The following is a 20564-nucleotide window of genomic DNA, read 5'->3' on the forward strand; positions in this document are numbered from 1 at the left end:
ATGGGTCTCTAGGGATGGCCCTGGGGCCCTCACTGCACAGCTTGCTCATTGGCACTGCCTCCAGAATCCTGTGGCTTCATCACAGCTGGAAGCTCTGGAGGGTTGGAGAAGGGCTCAATGTTCAGGGCTTCAAAAGCATCATCTGCTCACAAGGCCAGGCCCACTGTGGCAGGGGCCTGTGGCCGTGCTGTCGAAGCCACACTCGCCCAGAGTTTTCCGTCATCAAGGAGCTGGCCGTCTTGTACAGCCGCTGCTCATCTGGCGGCCGCTTGAGGATGCTCTCGACCACGACGACCGACGACGACGCGCTTCCGCTCGAACACGGTGCTTGACTCTTTGGCGTCCGTAAAGACGGCGGTCTTGTGGCGCCGGATCATGAGAAACACGCCTATCCCGGCGGCTGCTTCTCGAGTCTAGGATACTTTTGTTTTTTTAAATAAAAATTAAAAAAATTTTATGAGTGTTTTACCTGCACGGGTCCGTGCGTGCATGTGTGTGTGTGTGTGTGTGTGTGTGTGCGCGCGCGCCTGCTCTCTGTGGAGGCATTTGTTATGGGCATTTTGGTTTCTCAGTTATGTTATGTAAACATGTTACTGTTTTAATCCCAGGTGTGGGATATGGGGGCTGCTCCAGTTTGTCCACAGTTGATAACTGCCTCCTGAGAGGGCGACTGATGTTTGTCACCTGAGAACTGCCTCACGCTGGGCTGTGGTCTTTGCCAGTAGGTATCAGTGCCTGGCCCGTAGAGAGATTGGGGGGGGCGGGGGGGGGGCGACTCGGAGATGAAGAAGGCTGCTGGTGCTTGCTTCCTGCTGTTGCTCCTGGTGGCTGTTGACACAATGTGATGGGAAGAAGTTGGAGACGTCCTGAAACAAGGATTGAACTTGTCCCCAAGGAACCTGACACCCCTAAACAGCAGGAGGTAGCCAAAAGAGCCATGTCCCCTCTCCCCACTAACCTCCTTTCTCTCCTACCTGATGCTGTGGTGTTGAAAGGGTTTGGGGTGGAGAAGGGAGAAAGAGAGATAAGAAACCAAAATAAAAATAGATTTAAAAAGTACTCGCCAGTAGGCATTGGGTCTCATTGGAACGAGAGCTAGACACAGTTGTGATCCACTGTGTTGGTACTGGGAATTGGACCTGGGTCCCCTGGATGAACAGCCAGTGCTATTAACCCCTGAGCCATCTCTCCAGCCCTGTGTCAATGGCATTCATCAAATACTCCACAGGTCTCAGTCCAAAAAAACAAAACCAGAGAAAACCAAGGTACCATGCCAGCTACCTCAGGAGGACAGATGAGTAGGTAACAGTAAGGAAAAGTTCCCAGGGTGCTTCAGGAAGGATCCCAGTATGAGCCCCCACAAATGTCACCGGTGAAGGGACAGAGATACAGGTCCACACTGCCACCTCACTGTGAAGAACCAGCCTGCCTCCATCTTAGGCTTAAAAACCATTTCATAGTAAAGACAAACTAGGTTCACTCTCTGTGTAGCCTTGGCTGTCCTGAACTCACTTTGTAGACCAGGCTGGCCTTGAACTCACAGAGATCTGCCTGCCTCTTCCTCTCTGAGTGCTGGGCTGGGATTACAGGTGTGTGCCATTGCATCTGGCTCCCCTTCTTTATCTTTTAGTAAAGGACATATGTGAGGTGTTTCTCGGGATGCTTTGGATGGCATTATAGCCTGATAAAGTGAAACCAGAAGCCACTAGGTTTCTACAGCTGGTTCCTGTGCTTTCCCTGCCATGAGCTTTCTGGCAAGATCCCTAGAAAACGGCAGGTTTGTGTGGAAGTGGAGAAAGGTATGAACCCCGGAACCATGCTGGAATCCTTGGTTCTGTGCGGGTAAAAGTGTCAGTGAATTCTAGGGTGTAGCTGATCCTTTTCCATCTCATGTTTCTGCTTTTTTATGCTGCCGCAGTGATGGGTATTGAAGATAGAGAGGCGAGATTGTTAAATGTAGAATTAGACAGAGCAGCAACAGTCAGTCTGTGAAAGAAAAGTGGACCAATGTTCAGCCATCTTGTCTAAGTCTGCACCTTTAAGTCTCTGTCTTTCCCAGAGCTTACCTTTCACCAGAAACTAGCTGACCCTGTTGTGAGTCAGCAGCTAAAGACAGATAGGGATGGAGCGACCCTGTTGTGAGTCAGCAGCCAAAGACAGATAGGGATGGAGCGACCCTGTTGTGAGTCAACAGTTAGACTAAAGCTAGATGAAGACAAAGCAAGATACCCTGCGTAGCAGGACGTCATGACCCTGCCTGGAATTCCCAGTGTTTTGAGAAGAACCTGCAACTGCGTTGCTATAGCGATAGGCTTCCCTGCCTTCTGAATTATAAAAGCTGCAGCCTGACTAATAAAGTTGAGAGCTTGATCAATCAGACTTGCTCTCCTTCCTTGTGTCTTGCATTTCTCAACAGGTGACTTCCCTCCCGAGGTTTAGTTGAACCCTGCAGGTCTGGGCAGTAAGAGAAGGAGGAAGAAGAAAAGAAGAAGAAGAAGAAGAAGAAGACAAAGAAGAAGAAGAAGAAGAAGAAGAAGAAGAAGAAGAAGAAGAAGAAGAAGAAGAAGAAGAAGAAGAAGAAGAAGAAGAAGAAGAAGAAGAAGAAGAAAGAAGAATGCAGAACCCTCAGTCCCAAGTGGAGCACACATACTCCACTCCTCGTTCCAAGACCCAGGAATAATCGTGGAAGATGAGGCAGAAAGAGTGTAAGAGGAGAAGAATTGACAGTCTATCAGGAAGCAGGAGAGCAGCTACTCATGAACTCGCAGTGGTTATGGCTGCATGCACAAAACCCGTGAAAACCCAAGTCACACTAAACCGTGCTATGAAGATGGAAGTTGGGCACAAACTATCCTATTCTTTTTTTTTTTCTGCCTGCAAGTGTGCTAACAGGCCAGAAGAGGGCACCAGATCTCATTGTAGATGGTTATGAGCCACCATGTGGTTGCTGGGAATTGAATTCAGGACCTTTGGGAGAACAACCAGTGCTCTTAACCTCTGAGCCACCTCTCCAGCTCAACTATCCTATTCTTACCTCACCTTCAAGGAGGGCCCTGGGATCTCATAGGCATTTTGAGGCACTTAAGGGATTCCTGGTACCATATTAAGTTTCTTTAGCCATCATCAGAGTTGCACACATCTGAGCACTCTGGGGCAGGGCCACTAACTGACCGGGATGGAGTAGGCAGTGACACAATGCCATCACTGAGTGCTGGCTGGAGCGTTCCTACATTCCCTAACGGCTCTTCACCAGATGGATGAAATCACTGGTTCATGTTGAAAGACAGGTTGATACTGAGCCTGTAGAGCCAATATCTTAACAGAGCTGAGCTTTCTCTTAACATTTGCTAAAAGCCAATTTAGAATGCACGGACCGACTGTTAACTCCAAAGACCTCTAAGAGAACTGGCTCCACTATGGCTCTTAAAATAGTGCTGAGCCACTGGGAACCAAGAAAGAGAGAGGTTGGTCTGAGTTATAGGCTTCAGCTTACTCTTCTGCCCCATTGGTTAAGTTTTTCTGAACCATACCCACTGCTTCCCAAGTAATTCCTGAGTTATTGGAATAAAAACAACATTTTCCACCTAGAGCCATACAAAGTCCCCCTTCCCTTAAGAGTTAACCAATCTAGGGTGGGGGAGATGGCTCAGAGGTTAAGAGCACTGTCTGCTCTTCCAAAGGTCTTGAGTTCAATTCCCAGTGACCACATGGTGGCTCACAACCATCTATGATGAGATCTGGTGCCCTCTTTTGGTGTACAGGTGTACATGGAAGCAGAACACTGTATAAATCATAAATAAATACATCTTTTTAAAAAATCTAGTCCTTGCTGGTTTTGTAAAACCATTTCTGCTAAGGAATCTACTTGTCTTCCAACTGCTTTAGGTGTTGTATATCTTGGTCTACTTTACTACTCTGGGTTTTAAAATTCTGATCTTGGATAATTAGGGCTAATTTGCTCAAGACAACTGCACCTGCAATTCCTGCCATCACTAGAAGGGGCAGAAATTGAGTCTCTCTCCTTCTCTCTCTCTCTCTCTCTCTCTCTCTCTCTCTCTCTCTCTCTCTCTCTCTCTCTCTCTCATCAGGCCTTGTTGGAGTTCATAATAAGAGTGCCTCCTAAATGCAGGTAAAGTCTTTTACCTTCTTTGCTAGTATACAAGTCTCTTTCTAGGAGGATATGGGTTAAAATACATAGCGCTTTTTTTTTTTTTTTTTTGTAGCCCTAATTTGAGATGTTCAGACATCATAAATCTACCGAGTCCAAACATGCAGGCCCACCATGTCCTAATACGGTCAGACCTTCTGGTATAGATGTAGACATTAAAAACTGGGCCATAGGGGGAGTCTGAGGAACTATAAATTGAAGCAATTAGGCAAACACCTTTTCCTTGGAGGTCCCCCAATGCGAACTTTAGTTCCCTGGAGATTACAATTCAAATTCTTTGGTGGGATAGTGGTTGGGGTGATAGAAAAATTGACTACTACCCTCTCATGGGCGGGGTGTAGCAGGGCCCATGTATGAACCTCAAAATTTCAAGCCCAGGGACATGGTCAAAAATGGAGCTTGGGGTCTGTTTTGGGAGTAGGGGAGGAGTTGGGTCTTTAGGGCTCAGGAATAGCCATACACTGACCATTTGAACCCCAGACTCAGATTGATAGAAGTTTATTTTAACACTGAACAAGAACTGACCAGTCAGGGCCCTGGCCTGAATTCAAGAATCAGACTGTGACCCCAGCCTGTTTCTAAGGCAGGCTTTTTATGAGAAAAACCATAACTAGGTAACAACCAGGTAGCCAAGTGGGAAGCAAGGGGAGGGCAGCATTATATCATTTTGATTAGCTAAAAACAAGAATAATTGATTTTGTTCTCAGCATAAAGTACCCAGGTGGCTCGGCAAAGCATTTTAAGTTGGTTGGCTGGGATTTAGGGTAGGGGGGCTCTTGGGGGCTTTCCAGCTCTCTGGGAACAGGAACATGTTGTTTTTACATTGTCATTATGGGCCTAGTAATGGTTTATTATCAGGCCTATAATTATTATTATTTCAGTAAAACCCATTAGCAATCAATCAAGACACAGACACTTGTTATATTTTAAAATAGCCTTAGTTAACCTGGGGCAGGGCAGATATCAATCCTCTAAACTGCTTCCCGTAGTGGGGCAGATATCCCATACCTGCCCCAATCACATAACCATCTGCTTCTAATAACTTCTATCAAGCTACCTCCTATCCATAACCACAAATACTTGCTAATGTTCTTCATCTGGGCCAAATCTCCATCCATGCCGACCACATGCTTCTCTTCCATCCAACCCATGGCAGCCTTCTTTCTCCTCTCCTCTCTGGGTCTCTTTCTCTCTTCCCAGGATTCTCTCTGTCTCTCTAAGGCTGGGAACCTTAGCCACACCTCTCTTATTTGCCCTGCCAAGGTGAATGGCCTTTCATTGGTCAAAAGGTGGGTCACAGAGACAGCAAGCAATAATTAGCATCAAAAGACATCAGACCCTCCTCCAACAGGAACATAGCAAGATGTTTTGGTCTTAACTCTAATAGAAGATCATTTATCTTTAACCCAAGCAGAACATGCATTTATCATCTATTATTTTATTCTAAGTGGTAAGCATTGCACCTTCCTGGTTTCAGGCACATAGGGCCTGAGAACTTGAACTTAGTTTCACCTTATGATCAAAATGGAGACAGAAGTGAAATGGCTTCTGATATACTGAGTGATAGCTGGTGTTAGCAAAGGAGCCACAGTTATTCTAGGAACTAATGCAGGTCTTAACAGAGGGGCTATAGAAGTTAGGCAGGTAATAACAAGTCTGTCACCATAGGCCTCTCAGCAGTGTCAGAGGACTTGCCCCTTATTGCTGATAAATGGCTTTTTTGGGGGGGGGCGGGGAGTGGTGGGGAGGAAGAGAGAGGTTAGTTGGTACAGCCATCTTTTGCTGGGAAGAAGTCCAAGGTAAAGTGTAGAGGGTGGCATTGTTCTTTTGTACTTAATTTCACACCAGGGAGACCTCCATAACCTCTAAACTTGAGTATGAATCCCCAAGTCCAGCCCAGAAGACAGTACTTGACAATTCATATATTCTAGGCCTTAACCTTCAAAGTAGAGGGGTTACAAGTTTTACGTTTAAGTTTGTGTTCTGACTGGCAGGCCTTGGGTTAGGGGGAACTTTCCCATTGAAAGAAGATATAGGGGTGCTGCAATTAACTTATCAGTATGGCCTAGGATGCCAATAGCCAGCACAGTGAGATTATAGTGTATTTTAAAGCTGCAAGCACTATGCTGGGCAGAAGTTAAACTACTCTAATCCTGTGGCCTCAAAACCCACATGATTACCGATAACTTGCCTATCCAATGACTCCTGGGGTGGCTTCTTTCCCAACTGTCAATTGTCCAGCTACTGACTCTTCTAACCTCCTCTCAGAAGTCCCGCCTTCCACTTCCTGTCCTTCTGCCCAGCTGATTAGCCGAACGACACTTTATTGACAACTGCTACATCCACTCTAGGCTTTCCTCCACAATTCCTATGTTAGTCTAATAAATACACTTATATTATTACACATATATACAATAAACTACCTACAGTGAGAAGAACCACGTAACAATCAGGAATTCTATAAACGTTACACTCAGTGTCTTGCTTATTTGTATTTGGCAACCTTAAAGAAAACATCTTTTCTATCTTGGTGAGTTTAAAATTCTGAATGTATTCACCTTCTATCGTAGCTCATCTCTATCAACCTAAAAACAGCTTAACTTCTAAACAACTATGCTTAATTGTAAACTAAATTATCTGTCTTCAACCCCATCAGAGACTTGAGAAGGAATAAAATTAATTACCTGAGTAAACAGGATGCGTAGGTTAGTAGCTTCCAAAATGAAAAAAATGACAGAGACAGTTTACTGCCTGAACAGCCACTCAAAACTCTTTCTCTAACATGTTGGAGAAGCATCTTCAGCCTGCTGGCCCAGTATTTTTGACAGACATACTAATGAGGCAAGAACCATTGAGGACTTGCTTACCTTGTCTTGGAAGAGTTTGGCTGTCAACTCCACCTGCATCCAAGTTTGCCCATTACAGGCAGAATCCTGTCTGTGGCAGAATGAGGACATTTTTGCCCAGTGGCTTGTTTGCCACATCTGAAGCCATCTCCATAAGGGGGTTCTTGGATGTCCACCATCTTCTTTGAGGCAGGCTGGGTGTTGCCAGAAGTTAACCTGTCTCATCCTCAAAGAATCCTCAAAACAGTAAAAAATAGCTTTAAATTCCATACTCTGTAGGTCTCTGAGGTTTTTGAAGACCGTATCTAACTATTTTACCTTATCTATCTATAGAATAATATCTATCTGTTAAAGCTAGGATGTATATTCTTGTGATAAAAATAAAGTAGTATTTGACATGGCCATGAGTTGATCAACTAAAATTAACTTGTATTATTAGTTATCCTGAACAGTTTGCAGTAGCATTTTCAAAGTATTAGAAATAAACCTTGTATCGTAATTGAGTTGCATGGGTACAACAGTCCATAGTAGGGTAGAAATATATTTAATGTCTGTGAAGAATAATCTTAATTTTGAATTGTATACCAATGTATCAAATTATACTTATTTTGCATCAATATACAAGATTCTATACCAATGAAATAAAAATAACCCTATTTGTGAGTAACAATTAAGGCCTTAAGTTGAGAAGCAGATTCAATAATCTACTTTTTGTCCTATAGTATCTCTATACTTCTAGATCCACCTTCTTTCTTTTAAACCCCTTCTTCCATTCCTAAGAAAGAAAGATAAAGGAAAAAAAAGAGAAATTCCTGAGTCCGATCTTGTTTTCTCTCTGAATAAGACCAATAATAACATAACCAAATCCCAATGAAAATAAACGTCCATAGCACAAGAAAACAACCAAAACCTTACCCAACCCCCTTAAGGGAAATGGGCTGTTGCTCTCTTTGTAAGGCTTCTTCTGGCTGATTTGGGATGAATAATACCTTTGTAGGGGCCCAAATATAACTGGGAAAATGGTTAAACAGGCTAGGGATAGCATGTGTGGGCCAGTCTCCAGATGTTAAGACATTCCAGGTTTAATAGAAGTTCTGTATGGAACAGTCTGAAATGCTGGACCAATTGGAACCAGGAGCTTTCTTCAAAGCTGTCCTAGGAGCATTTCTGTTCTGATCAGGAGCAGCAATCTAAGCACTTGTGGCTGGAACAGGAAGGAATCAGGATGTCAGCATCTCAGCATGCTGGAGGATGAATCCTGTCAGGTCTGATCCAGTGTCAGTGTCTGATTCTTTTGTTCTGAAAGCATATAATTTCTCACAAGCATTATTCAGTCCTAAAACTATAAATGTATGAGGTGTGTGAAGGCTGGTTCTCTGCTCTTTGTATGGGAAGAAAGACCTCTGTAAATCTTCATTCGTGCTATACAAAGAACGGCACGTAATAATGTGTCCTGGGCATCCTGTAACTAACAAGAAGCATTGGCTATGTTTAGACATTCATGCCTCAGCCAGTCTCAGAGCTATTCCTGTGTAGCAGGTTACCTGCTTGTTTTGTAGTTTGAAGTCATGTAAGTATAGCCAGACTCAAGTTACCAGGCTCCCTTTCATGGAGATCTCTTTCGTTTTGACCTCTTTCAAAGAGGAAGTATAACATTACCATTACCAAAACCATACCATCATTATCTAATTGAAATAAAAACAAGATTGGGTAGTTCCAAAAGTCCTTCTCTAGGTTTTATGGTGCCTGTTTTCTGAGAGAAAGCATCCCATTTAGAGACAAGACGGTTGCCCTGAGCAAAAGAAAAGGCACTCATCTTTAAATAAGCTTGTGTACACCCCAGTCATCTGGTATCTGGGTTTTTACATTTGCTGCAGGCGTTTTTGTCTCACTGCTTCTCTCCATGGGGAATGGATGATTCCACCTTTTAAGCATACGAATTGTAGCCTTGGAGATCTGGGACCTAACTAGGCTAACACGTGCTTTGTCACCTGTAAGTCCTCTGTGTCTCTCTGCATCAGGTGTGACCACCTGTCTGTCCCCCATGAAGGTGGATCACATTTGGATGGACAAGCTGGCTGCCAGAGCAGTGACACCTCAGCTCAGTCAGCATACAGAGGCTTTTTGATGTGGGAGGCATGCAGCTTGCTTGTCTGTCTCCTCACCCAACCTTGGGTCTTTACACTGACCAACAGAACATATATCTCTTAGGCCAATTACGCTTTAGTACTAGTTCTCCAGAAGCTCCGCTTTTAAGGAGAGAGGCTGGCCTTTTTACAGCAGTGACATCATTTTTCCTTACATAAACCTTTAGTTCAGTAAGGACATATACTCCATTATTAAGAAAAAGGAACTTACACAGTTAACTTAAGGAAAAAATTGTCATTTAAAATCTTAGGCTGTTTCTGCAAACAACTTATCAGCAGGAGGTTACACCCTGACTGACTGTGGAGACCAGGCTGGTCTAGAACTCACATAGATCAGCCTGTCTTTGTCTCCACTGTGTTAGGATTAAGGGTGTGTGCCACCACCGCTTTGCACAAATATTTCATCTCAATTCCAGTCAAAATCTTCAGAAATCTCAAGCAAAAATGAAATAAGTTAACAACAACAACAAAAATTCTAAGTCTTGGGTCAGTCATGCCAATTTAGGCTTCAGTAAGCAAACCCTGTCCATCATTTCTAGGAATTTAGTTGTTGCTAAATCATATCAGCAGGCTCTTTCCAGAAAGAACTGACAAACATCCTGTAGCTACAGAATTCCAGCCGCTATCAACTTACCATTGGTTCTCTAATGGGGCAAGTTCTGTTTGGCCTTCTTAATTTCTCTCTTGTTGTGTCTGTGTGTAAGATTTTCAGGGAGTCTTCCTCTGTCATATCTAATTTTATCAGTTTTGATGAAAATCACAATTTCTCCTTTCCTGTATGAACATATACAAGACCTCTACCCCATCGTAACACATTTCCTGTTCTCCATTCTGAGGGCAGGATGTCCTTGAAATAGACAGGCTGATCTAATTCAGCAGATTTTTCTATAATCCAATGTCTCTTCTGCAGCCATTGTTTTTTGTTGTTGTCCATTAGAATTCAAGATATTCAAAGTCAATAAGGCACTATGTAATCTATCTTTGGAGGTCTTTGATACCCCTCTTTGATTGATAATCATTTCTTTTAAAGTACGATTGGATCTTTCAATGACTATTTGTTCTTCAGGATTGTGTGGTATGCCTGTAACATGTTTAATTGTAAGGGCAAAATTAATGCCATATTCTATATGTTATGTATATTCTGCAATTAATGATGATCTGTATGAGAACTTGTCTCCCAGGTGACCCATGTCCCTGAGTTCTGGGAATGACGCCTGCCAGCAATCCCCAGAAACTCCATTGGCGCAGTTACATACAATTAGCTCCCAGTGTTCCTCTAAGATAAAAAGACTTCCTCTCCAGACCCAGCCTCCACTGAACCTGTCTAAAGATCAACATTCCTGGGAACCACAACCCCGCTTCCCTTTATAAACTCATTGCCCTTGAAGCTCGGGATCACTCTCCTATCCTGCTGCGTCAGGAAGGATGGTGATCCAAAGCTCTGAGCCCGTAATACAGGACTCTATGTTTGTTGCATTGGTATCAAGTCCTGGTGGTCTTTTTTGGGGGGTCTCATGATCTGGGTGATCTCAGTATTATACTGAGCAATCTCGGTATTAAATAATGTTATAATATGTAAAAATAAAGTTTTATTTTATTAGGGACAGATGATGGAGCATTGTCAGTCTTAATTTGTTTTGGTATATGCATGATTTAACTTGTTTTATTTAAATGTAAGAATTTATTCTGTTCTGTACACTGAAGGAGAGATAAACAAGTTTTTTGTTTAGATCACAAGTGGGGGATGAGAAAAAGACTTGTGAGAGAGCCAGTGATGTTTGTCCCCTTAGAAGTCAAACCACTGTGGGGGGAGATTGGTTGTTAACCAGCTGAAAAAAATCCTTGAACAAATTCTGAGAGGAAGTATAAATGTGAGCCAAAACAGGCGGTGGGGCCTTTGGAGACTTGGGATAGTTTTGGCTGTTTATTGTTCCACTTTGAGATGTTCCTAGAGAGAACTGCTCGAGGGAAGGCTTTGGGGCTCCTGGTTCTGGCTGAGGTTCCAGGTTCCAGTTGCTCCAGGTGCCAGCAGAAGAAATTCTGCTGATTATGCCAGGAGAATCGCTCCTCAAAACTGATAACCTTAGAGTTTCATTATTGTATTCGTTAATCTTCTTTTCCTATTGTTTAGGTTAGTCGGGTTATAAGTGAGGTACTCTTGGTTAATAAGTTGATAATAAAATATATTTGTTAAGAAAATCGAGTCGGGCTGGAGAGATGGCTCAGTGGTTAAGAGCATTGCCTGTTTTTCCAAAGGACCCGGGTTCAATTCCCAGCACCCACATGGCAGCTCGCAACTGTCTGTAACTCTAAGATCTGGCACCGCTACACCAATGCACATAAATTAAAATTAAATAAAATATTAAAAAAAAAAAAAGAAAATCGAGTCTACAGTACACCTTGATTATAAATTACTAGTTGTTCAGAGGTGATTAAAGATCTTTAATATCTGTAATAAAAAGGTTAGCTTAAACTTGTAATTTAAAGTTGGAGTTATTTTAAACAGCAAGTGACTTAAGGCAATTTAGGTCTCCTAAGGTATTTTTAAATTCAGAGTTTTATTTAATTCGTGTCCTGTATTAAAACCTAGAGTTATAAAGATAAAGATTTAAAACAATGTTTCTTTAATAAGGCATTACAGCTGCACCTCCAGCTTATATATACCTTAAAATTATACTGTGAGTCCTTATCTAAGGATGTAGAATTTGCTTATTGGGTATGATGTTCAAAATTTAAGTTCAAATTCTTGTTTAGGACATATATGTGCGTATATGTGTTTGCAACACAAATGTTTTAAAATAAGCAATCCAGTGGACCACATGGTCTGCAGCCTGCCATGTGACTCCACCATCTTGAGATATCCACGTGGAATAAGGTGACGATTTTAGAGCCTCTTGGTCCTAATGAGCTCTCTGCTTGTTATAGAGGTTGATTCAGATTAACAGACTGCTATATTACAGACTTTGGAAACGAGTAATTCTAAAGATACTGTTAAGTTGAGATATATTAATTTTAAAGATATTCAATTGGTTATACTGTTGAAATTTGGGGTTTGTCTTCTAAAAATTATGGTTATTATGGTCTACTTCCACTCTCAAAAACATTAAAAATCACTGCCTTAGAAATGCCTTATCTAAAGATGGCCATATTTTTTAATTGCCCTCCACAGCCTCTAACAGTATGTGGCTTGCTGCCATGTTGACTCTGGCATTAAAAGGGTGGAGCTATAGCTTTGCTGCCATCTTGGCTAAGAGTAGTCCCATGAACAGCAGCCATCTTGGTTGTGTGAGATTCATGCCTTCAGAGCCATCTCTATTGAAGGCTGCCAACCACATTCAGTTGCCCTTCTTAGCACCAAGGGCAACCTCTGTCCTTTAAGCTAGCTTTTCTGTTCAGTCTTAATGATGAAATGTGGCAGAATCAGCAAGATTGTCAGTCCATCAATGGATTGTATCTATGATTCAAAGTTTTGCTTTGATATTAGTTCAGAAATATATTTAAAGTTATACTAATAACTGATGCAGTTGATGATCAGCTGTATCAGTGAATTGGTTGCCTGATAGTTAATGAAATAATTCTAAGAGAATGATGCCCCATTAGCAAGGTAGAGTTAGATGGTTTTTGGTTGTTCAAATCTTTGTATATTGCTGCAAAATTAAGGTTATACTTTGATTATATCATACTATGTATCAACTCTTTTAAGATATTGTACCTATGTAATTCAAAATGCTATGTACAGTTCCAGTCCTTTTTAAAAGCTTCTATCGGTGTGGCCTTTGGCTTGGCTGGGAGGGCCGGAGGCGCGCAACGTTCTGGTAATTATGATTGCGAAATAGCGAGGGCTTCGGTAAGTTTCCCTTGGCCCAAATCGCCATTTTAGGCTAGGAGTACCTGTAGAGAGGCAAGTCTACCATTCTAGTTGAAGGAATCAGTGTTAGGTGGAGGCTGCGGCTAAACCCACTGAAAATCAGTCCAGAATCTTAGTGTCTCATTGGTCAGTCTGATAGTGGCTGTAAAAGGTTGCTACGGCAGCGTGTTCCGTTTATAGTCCAACCACATTCTGACAAAAGCCAATGCGAAAGATTCTGAATGATCTAGCAGAGGCTCTCCAGACTCTCAATCCCAGCAGAACACTGTGACCCTTGGGTTTTTCTCGTCTACAGAATATAGCGGAGAGTATTTGGCTGTGTTTCTAAATGCTTGTTACATTGATTGAAACCAAAATCTGGGCAAACGGCCTAAAACTCTTACACGGAGTGACACTGAAAAGTATAGGCAGTGACGGAGGCTTCCGTGTCTCTGTAAAACTTTCTGCATAGTTTGGTGTGAGGTAAAGCAGGAAGATTGCAGGTGGGTTGTTTGGTTTTTGGCTGCTGACAGGTATGTTGTGCCTCTGAGGACTGCTAGTGAAAATAGAGTTAATTGTTTAAAACTAATAATTTAGCATTCAGATCGAGGAAAAGGTGCAGAATTTCAAAATGAGATGTGTTTTCTATTAATCCTGCCAGTGATCCTTTGCTGTTCTTGTTTCATCTCTGGGCCTGTTTATCTAAATTTATGTACAGGTCTATAGAACTTACTAGCACAAGGTACCAGTCTAAAGGTTTAACATCCTTTAACTTAAGCTTATTTTGTAGTCTCCCACAAATATACATTTTTAGTAAATTATTTGATCAAAGTCTTTAGTTTCCATTCATTTTTGTTTATTTTATTATTATTACTAGGGGGAGGGCATATGTGCTACAGATGTCAACTTTGTGAAGTTTGTGGGTTCCTGACCAACTCAGGTTGGTCACTAGGCTTATATGGCAGGCACCTTTGCCTACTGAGCCATCTTGTTCTGTTTTTTTCTTTATTTCTTTATGAAGTTCCAGAATTAGAGTTATCTATTAAAAGTTTGAATAAATATTGGTCATAGTTGCTTTCCAGGAGATTATGTCATACTTTGTATCTAGTCATTTAGGTACTTAATTCCCCCCCCCCCATTTTTTCACTTACTATGTAAAAGAATGGCATAAAAATTATTTTGAAAATTAAAAAAAAAAAAAAAAAAAAAAAAGCTTCTATCACAAACTGTTTAAGATAATTAAAGCTTATGGTTTTGTTACATACTAGTTCAGTTGATCACAGGTGTTTCTAAAATAATCAGCCAATATATAGCTAGAGACAGGCAATTCAGATATACGAAAGTTAAACAGATGTGGTCCTCAAACACTTGTCTGCAGATTATTGATTATAACATTCTGTTTTTGTTTGTAAGACATAGTTAGAACAGATAGCTAAAGACAGACAAATATTAAATATAGATATACTGTCCCTCAAGCTTGTCAGAGATCCGCTAAATATAACATTCAATATTTTTAATTATGACAGAGAATCCTACATCCTATCAGTAACTCCCCAAGGTCTCTGAAAAGATTTTGGCATGGCAGATGACCTCAATCCTAGACTGTGAGAAGAATGCTGTTTCTATACCGATAAAGCCGGCATCGTAGAGGTTAGCATGAGGAAGGTCAGAGAAAGTTTAGAAAATCGCAAGCGGGAGCGAGATAGAGCTGAATCCTGGTATAAAAATTGGTTTTCTGCTTCCCCTCTTCTGACTACCCTCCTCCCTTCGCTGCTGGGACCTCTTATAGGGTTCTTACTACTAATACTTTTTGGACTGTGGGCTTTCAGAAAGATTACTGACTTTGTCAAACGCCAGATAGACTCTGCCATACAGGAACCCACTCATGTGGAAGTTCATTACCACAGGCGCAAACGACTCGACCCCGAGGCAGATGGCCATGCCGCCCCTGATAATGCGGCTAAAAGTGGCCTCGACTTCAACAAGCTGAGACCTAAGGGCTTGAGTCGATTGTTCACTTGAGAGAGTGCGAGGCTAAGCACTGCAGGGAACCATGCCAGACACCCCGGTAGGTTCCTGAGGAGCACGCCTGATTGCATACAGGATGACGCGCATGAAGGATGTTACTATCCTTTCCCTGTCCTCCGCAAACGCGTCTGGGAGGTTGGGGACATGTGTGACCTGAAAAAATGGCCACGCATTGACCTCTTAACGCAACGCCCATCTCGAGGGGGGTCAGGCCTCTATTCCCTCCTCTCTCTCTCTCACTCTGCTTCTACTTAATAAAGAAGGGGGAGATGTTCGGAGCCAGCCCGGGGTCATTCAAAGCTAAAAGAGTCTACTGGCTATGGAAAGATACTGATGCCTCGTTCCAAAGCTAACTTCCTCCTTTCAGCCTCTGCATAACTTCCTCCTTTCACCCTCTGCATAACTTCCTCCCTTCACCCCCTGCAGATGTTATTTAGCAGGTTAGCTCGGGACTTTCCGAGAGATAGTTAGCTAAGATAAGATAGAAATTGCTCCGAGAAAAACCACAGGATGTTCCCCTGATGGTATTATCTGGAGACATTCTCGTGCCCCCCCCCCCCCACTGCTTAGTTCCTGCCTCCACCCCATATAAGCTTCTGTTTTTTATTCAATAAACGGATCTTGATAGGAACGCTACTTGGTCTCGCCTCTTTCTTTCCCGTCTCATCCCTCAGGTGTGGCTCCCCTCGCGACCCCGTAATTACTGGTCCTGCTGGACGGGACACTGTGGTATTGTAGCCACTGGGAAAAACTGCCCCAATGCTTTGCCTGCTGCTTAGGCCCAGCCTGTACTATGGACAAAACTAGACATCGGCAGAGTTATTGTCTCATATTGCTGAAAACAGAGTGAGGTCAGTCTCTCATGTTTTTCCACAGGAACAGGCTCTCATCTTCTGTGTTTCTGTGCCTGATGGCCAGAATGTCTCTGCCCATGATGCCATGTTACCACAGGAAGCAACTGGGACAACTGTTTTAGGTACCAGAATATAACTAGTCATCTCTGTCATTTTAGTTGTTTACATAAATTTGTCTGGGTAACAATTTATCCTTCTCAGGTTTTGGCCACATTGATGGCTAAGCTAATGGTAGCTTGACAGAGAACAATTAGATCCACTGTTAGCTCATTAGTCAATTCATTAACTAGTTAAAACTACTAGGTACCAGGTCTCTTCTCTTATTTAAAAAGACAAACAGGTCTGAGATGCAATGGTGCGTGCAGCAGAGCTCTGTTCACTCTGCTCCTGTCCTGACTCACCGCTGTTCCTGCTGAGGAACAAGTTGGTCAGGAAGCTGAGCCTCAGCCATGGCTTTTAAAGAAAGACGCCCATGCAACTCGACGTGGCCGTCCATGCTCACCAGCAGCAACGTGAAGTCGCTGGAGAAGGTGTGTGCCAACTTGATCAGAGGCACAAAGGAGAAGAATCTGAAAGTGAAAGGACCGGTGCGCATGCCTACCAAGACACTGAGAAGCTCTACAAGAAAAACGCCTTGTGGTGAAGGTTCCAAGACTTGGGATTGTTTCCGGATGAGAATCCACAAGCAACTCATTGACTTACACAGTCCTCCTGAGATTGTTAAGTAGATTACTTCCATCAGTATTGAGCCAGGAGTGGAGGTTGAAGTCACCATTGCAGACGCCTAAGCCAATTATTTTAATAAATTGACTTAACCAGTTTAAAAAAAAAAAAAAAAAAACAAACAGGCAAGCCATGCATGGTGGTGCACACCTTTAATCCCAGCACTTGGGAGGCAGAGACAGGCTATGAGTTTGAGACCAGCCTGATCTACAAAGCGAGTCTAGGTCAGCCAAGGCTACACAGAGAGACCCTGTCTTGGGGGGAAACAAAAGACAAACAGGCTTGCCTTGTTCCCAGGCTTCATGTTAAATGGTAAACAGATTTCAGCACAGCTTTTACTATTCCCTCATTTAGATGACTGCTCCCAGTAATCAACTGGCTGTGTCTCTTGATAAATAACTAGATTTTAAAAAAGGTATAAAGTTTGTTTAAGGTCTGAGATATGAAAGTTTAAGTTATAAAAAGTTATTTAAAGGTTGATAAATAAAAATTATAAAGGTTAAAAAATATTAAAATAAGTTTTAAGGTACATAAATACAAGTGTAAACCTATAAAAAAGTGATTTAAATGAGATCAATAGAGTTGACCTGCTGGAAGCTGATGTAAACCAGCCCCACAGATATGAGGGCTCCCTGCCTCTCCAACTGTGTTGGCTAAACAGATGCTTCTAATAAGTGCCACATTACCTAGCCTTTGACTAGCATTTTAGCCTTTCTAGGCCCTGATAACAGCACCCCTAATGTCAGCAGGAAGAAGTTACAGAAGATAAGACTTCACCCGTTGTCCCACTTTATAGGCTGAAATGCTAAACTAAGGCAAGGGCAACTCTCTGGCATAAGGAACAAATGGCTACAAGAGAATAGGACCTTAGTTCTGTTTCTCCCAGTCAGGCCTTGTACCGCCCAACCCCCTTACATCAAGCAAAGATTAGGCGCCATCCAACTAATGGTCATGAGGGCGCAGCACTTAATGGTCATGAGGGCGCAGCACTTGGCCCTACAACAGACAGAATGAAATAAATAAGTCTCAAAAAGAGCCATGGTTGAGCCTTCAATATACTTGTCAGCGGGGAGAATGGGAGAGCAAAAAGAATTAAAAAACATATCTCAGGATCACGGAGACAAGGTTTTATTAAATAGGATTAAAGAAGTGGGCACAGCTGCAGGGAGGACTGACCTTGACACATTACTTTCTGCCCACTGGATATATATGGTCGCAAGGAAACCAGATCAAAGGACCCCCTAGCTCGTGACTTCACGTAGTCCTGCTGTGCTTTTGCTCCTCTCCCCCAGCAACAGCCCTAGCAACAGCCAATGGGCGTGGGACAGGACATTCCAACTGAAACCCAAGACCAGATACTCTCACACCCCCCATCCCCCACCCCCACCCCGACACCAAAGACAGAATAAAGAAGGAAGGCCAGAGCCGGGTTGTTGTTTTTTTTTTTTTTTGGTGCTTTCTTGTAACCTATCATTTTAGAACACAAGACACCCCCCGCCCCCTCTTATGTATCTTAAACAATAGGTGTTTGCCAAGCAGGGACCCCTGTTTTAGGGGCACTGAGGGGAAAGGAACCTATAATGTACCTTGAGACCATAGCGTGGGGTCGCCTCCAGATACCACTGCATTGGTGATGGTCGTGGCCCAGCTCAAGCTGTAAATAAAGATCCTCGTGTCTTTGGTTTTGACTCCTGGTGATTTGGGAGTACTTGAGAGATGGGCACACAAGGTCTATTCTGTTTTTTTGGGGGGGGGTTGATCTGGTGCTATGTATTGTGATGCTAACTACTGGCCCCCAAGATTCAGTTCCTGCCCAGACAAACACATTTTCAGGTTTACCTGCCTTTGTTGTGTAAACCTTGCTCTACCTATTAAAGGTGACTGGTTAATAATTAAAAAAAAAAAGCTGAAGCCTGGGATTTGGTGGCAGCAGGGGTGTGTGTGTGTGGGCGGCGAGACAGGAGGAGGAAGAAGGCAGAACAGTTCACAGTGGGTTTATGTGGAGAGAAGCCCGTGTCTGGGTGGATGGAGGGAAGTGGATCAGAAAGAAAGGACTAAAGCAGACGGCCTGGGACGGGGGCTGGGAACTGATAAGGATAGTTAGAGGGTTGGTATCTGCTCAGACCCAGGCAAAATGAGACTATTCTAAAACACAACAGGTGTCTGTGTTTTTATTGATTGTGATAGTGGGTCAGATAATAGCACTGTAGTTATTATAGGCTAACTTTATAATACACGTTATTAGATATTTTTATGTTTTCTACAACTGACTCATTCTTGAGACTGCACAACAAGGTCTGACAATCAAAATTCATCATTTGACTACACTGGCTAACTGTCTAATCAGGACTTCCCAGCTCATCCTAGCACAGACTTTCTTCCCCCTTTCTCCTTAAAGACCCACTTTTGTAAAACAAAACAAAACAAAACACTTGCTCCTGCTTGTTGTCTGCCTTTGTTTCTTCTAGAGGCAGCCCCTCACCCCCTGATTGCCCCTCTGGGGTAATAAAATCTTCTTTGCTGGTACAGGACACACCCAGACACCAAATTCCAGCTGTGTCCTGTACAGACTCTAAGGAGGCCCTGCCCCAAACTCTTACAAACACTGACCAAGGCAAAAACCTGACACTGGGGAATCTAAAAGAAGATCTTGAAGGTGAGTGAGCTGTGTGCTGGTTACCCAGTGCTCAGAGGCTCCCCAAAGAAACATTTCAGTCCGGGGGGGTGGTGGTGGTGGTGGTAGCAACAGCCAACTCTGTCCTATGGTCACTTCATCAGTTTCCTTTAGCAGTGGTGGCCCAGGCGTTGGCTGGCCACCCTGATGCAACAGGGTCTGGACAGCTTCTTTGGGGGTCTCGCAGTTAGAGTCAATATGCTTTGGCCACCCTGTTGTTCATCCACAAACATGTGGAAAGGTTTATTAATATCAGGTAGCCTGAGTGATGGGGGTGACATTAAAGCTCTCTGTAGTTTTTGAAACACTTTCTTGTCTTTGTCCTCCCACCTAAGGAAGCCATTTCCTCCCACGCTCATATACAAGGGCTTTGCTATTTCAGCAAAGCTGGGTGTCCGTAGTCTGCAGTGTCTGACTATTCCAGGAATTCTATCACCTGCCTCTTGCCTTGTGGCTCAGAGATGTTTAGAATAGCTTGAATCCTGCTTGTGGACAAGGTTCTGTTGCCAACCTTTAGGCAGTCCCCCAAATAAGTTACTGTAATAGAGCACATGGCAGCCCAGCTGCTGGGGCATTCAGAGCAGCTCCTCCACCACACACTGGCATCCCTCCAGGGTGCCATGTCCTGATGAGATCATGCACATCCTTTAGGAGGGTGACATTGGGTGCCCTTGGTGGTACTCAAGCAGATAATGCACTAAATCTGATTTACGATCTGTCCATTTAAATGGAAATACAGGCTGACTCACAGGAGCTAAAGGCAAAGAGAGACAGAGAGAGAGAGAGAGAGAAAAAAAAGCATCTTTCAGATCCAGCACAGTATAAACCAGTGGCTATCAACCTTCTAATGCTGTGACTCTTTAAAACAGTTCCTCGTTTTGTGGTGTCCCCAACCATACCATTATTTTTGTTGCTACTTCATAACTGTGATTTTGCTACTGCTGTGAACCATAATGCAAATATCTGTGTTTTCTGATGGTCTCAGGTGACCTCTATGAAAAGGTCATTTGAACCCCCGAAGGGGTCACGTCCCACTGGTTGAGAACCACTGGAAACAGGTTTCTCTGAATCTAATAGGCTAAGCAGTGTATAAAGATTTGGGACTGTTGTATATATAGACTCCACTCTTTTATTTACGTCTCTTAAGTCTGGACAGGATTATAGTTTTTGATATCTGGCTTTATGGGCAATGGGGTGTTCCACGGAGAGTGGCAGGGTACTAGAATCCCTGCCTCCTTAAGACAGTGGATCAGTTTCCTGATGTCTGTTTTGACCTC

General features: G+C 43.0%; 1 protein-coding gene and 1 pseudogene across 1 annotated transcript; one reads left to right on the forward strand and one right to left on the reverse strand.

Annotated features, from left to right (window-relative positions):
- Nucleotides 1-29: 29 nt before the first annotated feature.
- On the reverse strand, nucleotides 30-14949 carry LOC127193233 (elongin-B-like; annotated as a pseudogene).
- Nucleotides 14950-16384: 1435 nt separating this feature from the next.
- On the forward strand, nucleotides 16385-16618 carry LOC127193069 (40S ribosomal protein S20-like). Its single transcript, XM_051150413.1, has one exon. It carries the CDS (start codon nucleotides 16385-16387, stop codon nucleotides 16616-16618), a length of 234 nt encoding a protein of 77 aa, XP_051006370.1.
- The last annotated feature ends 3946 nt before the right edge of the window (nucleotides 16619-20564 follow it).

Source organism: Acomys russatus, chromosome 8 (genome assembly GCF_903995435.1).
Source record: "Acomys russatus chromosome 8, mAcoRus1.1, whole genome shotgun sequence".
Taxonomy (NCBI): Eukaryota; Metazoa; Chordata; class Mammalia; order Rodentia; family Muridae; genus Acomys; species Acomys russatus.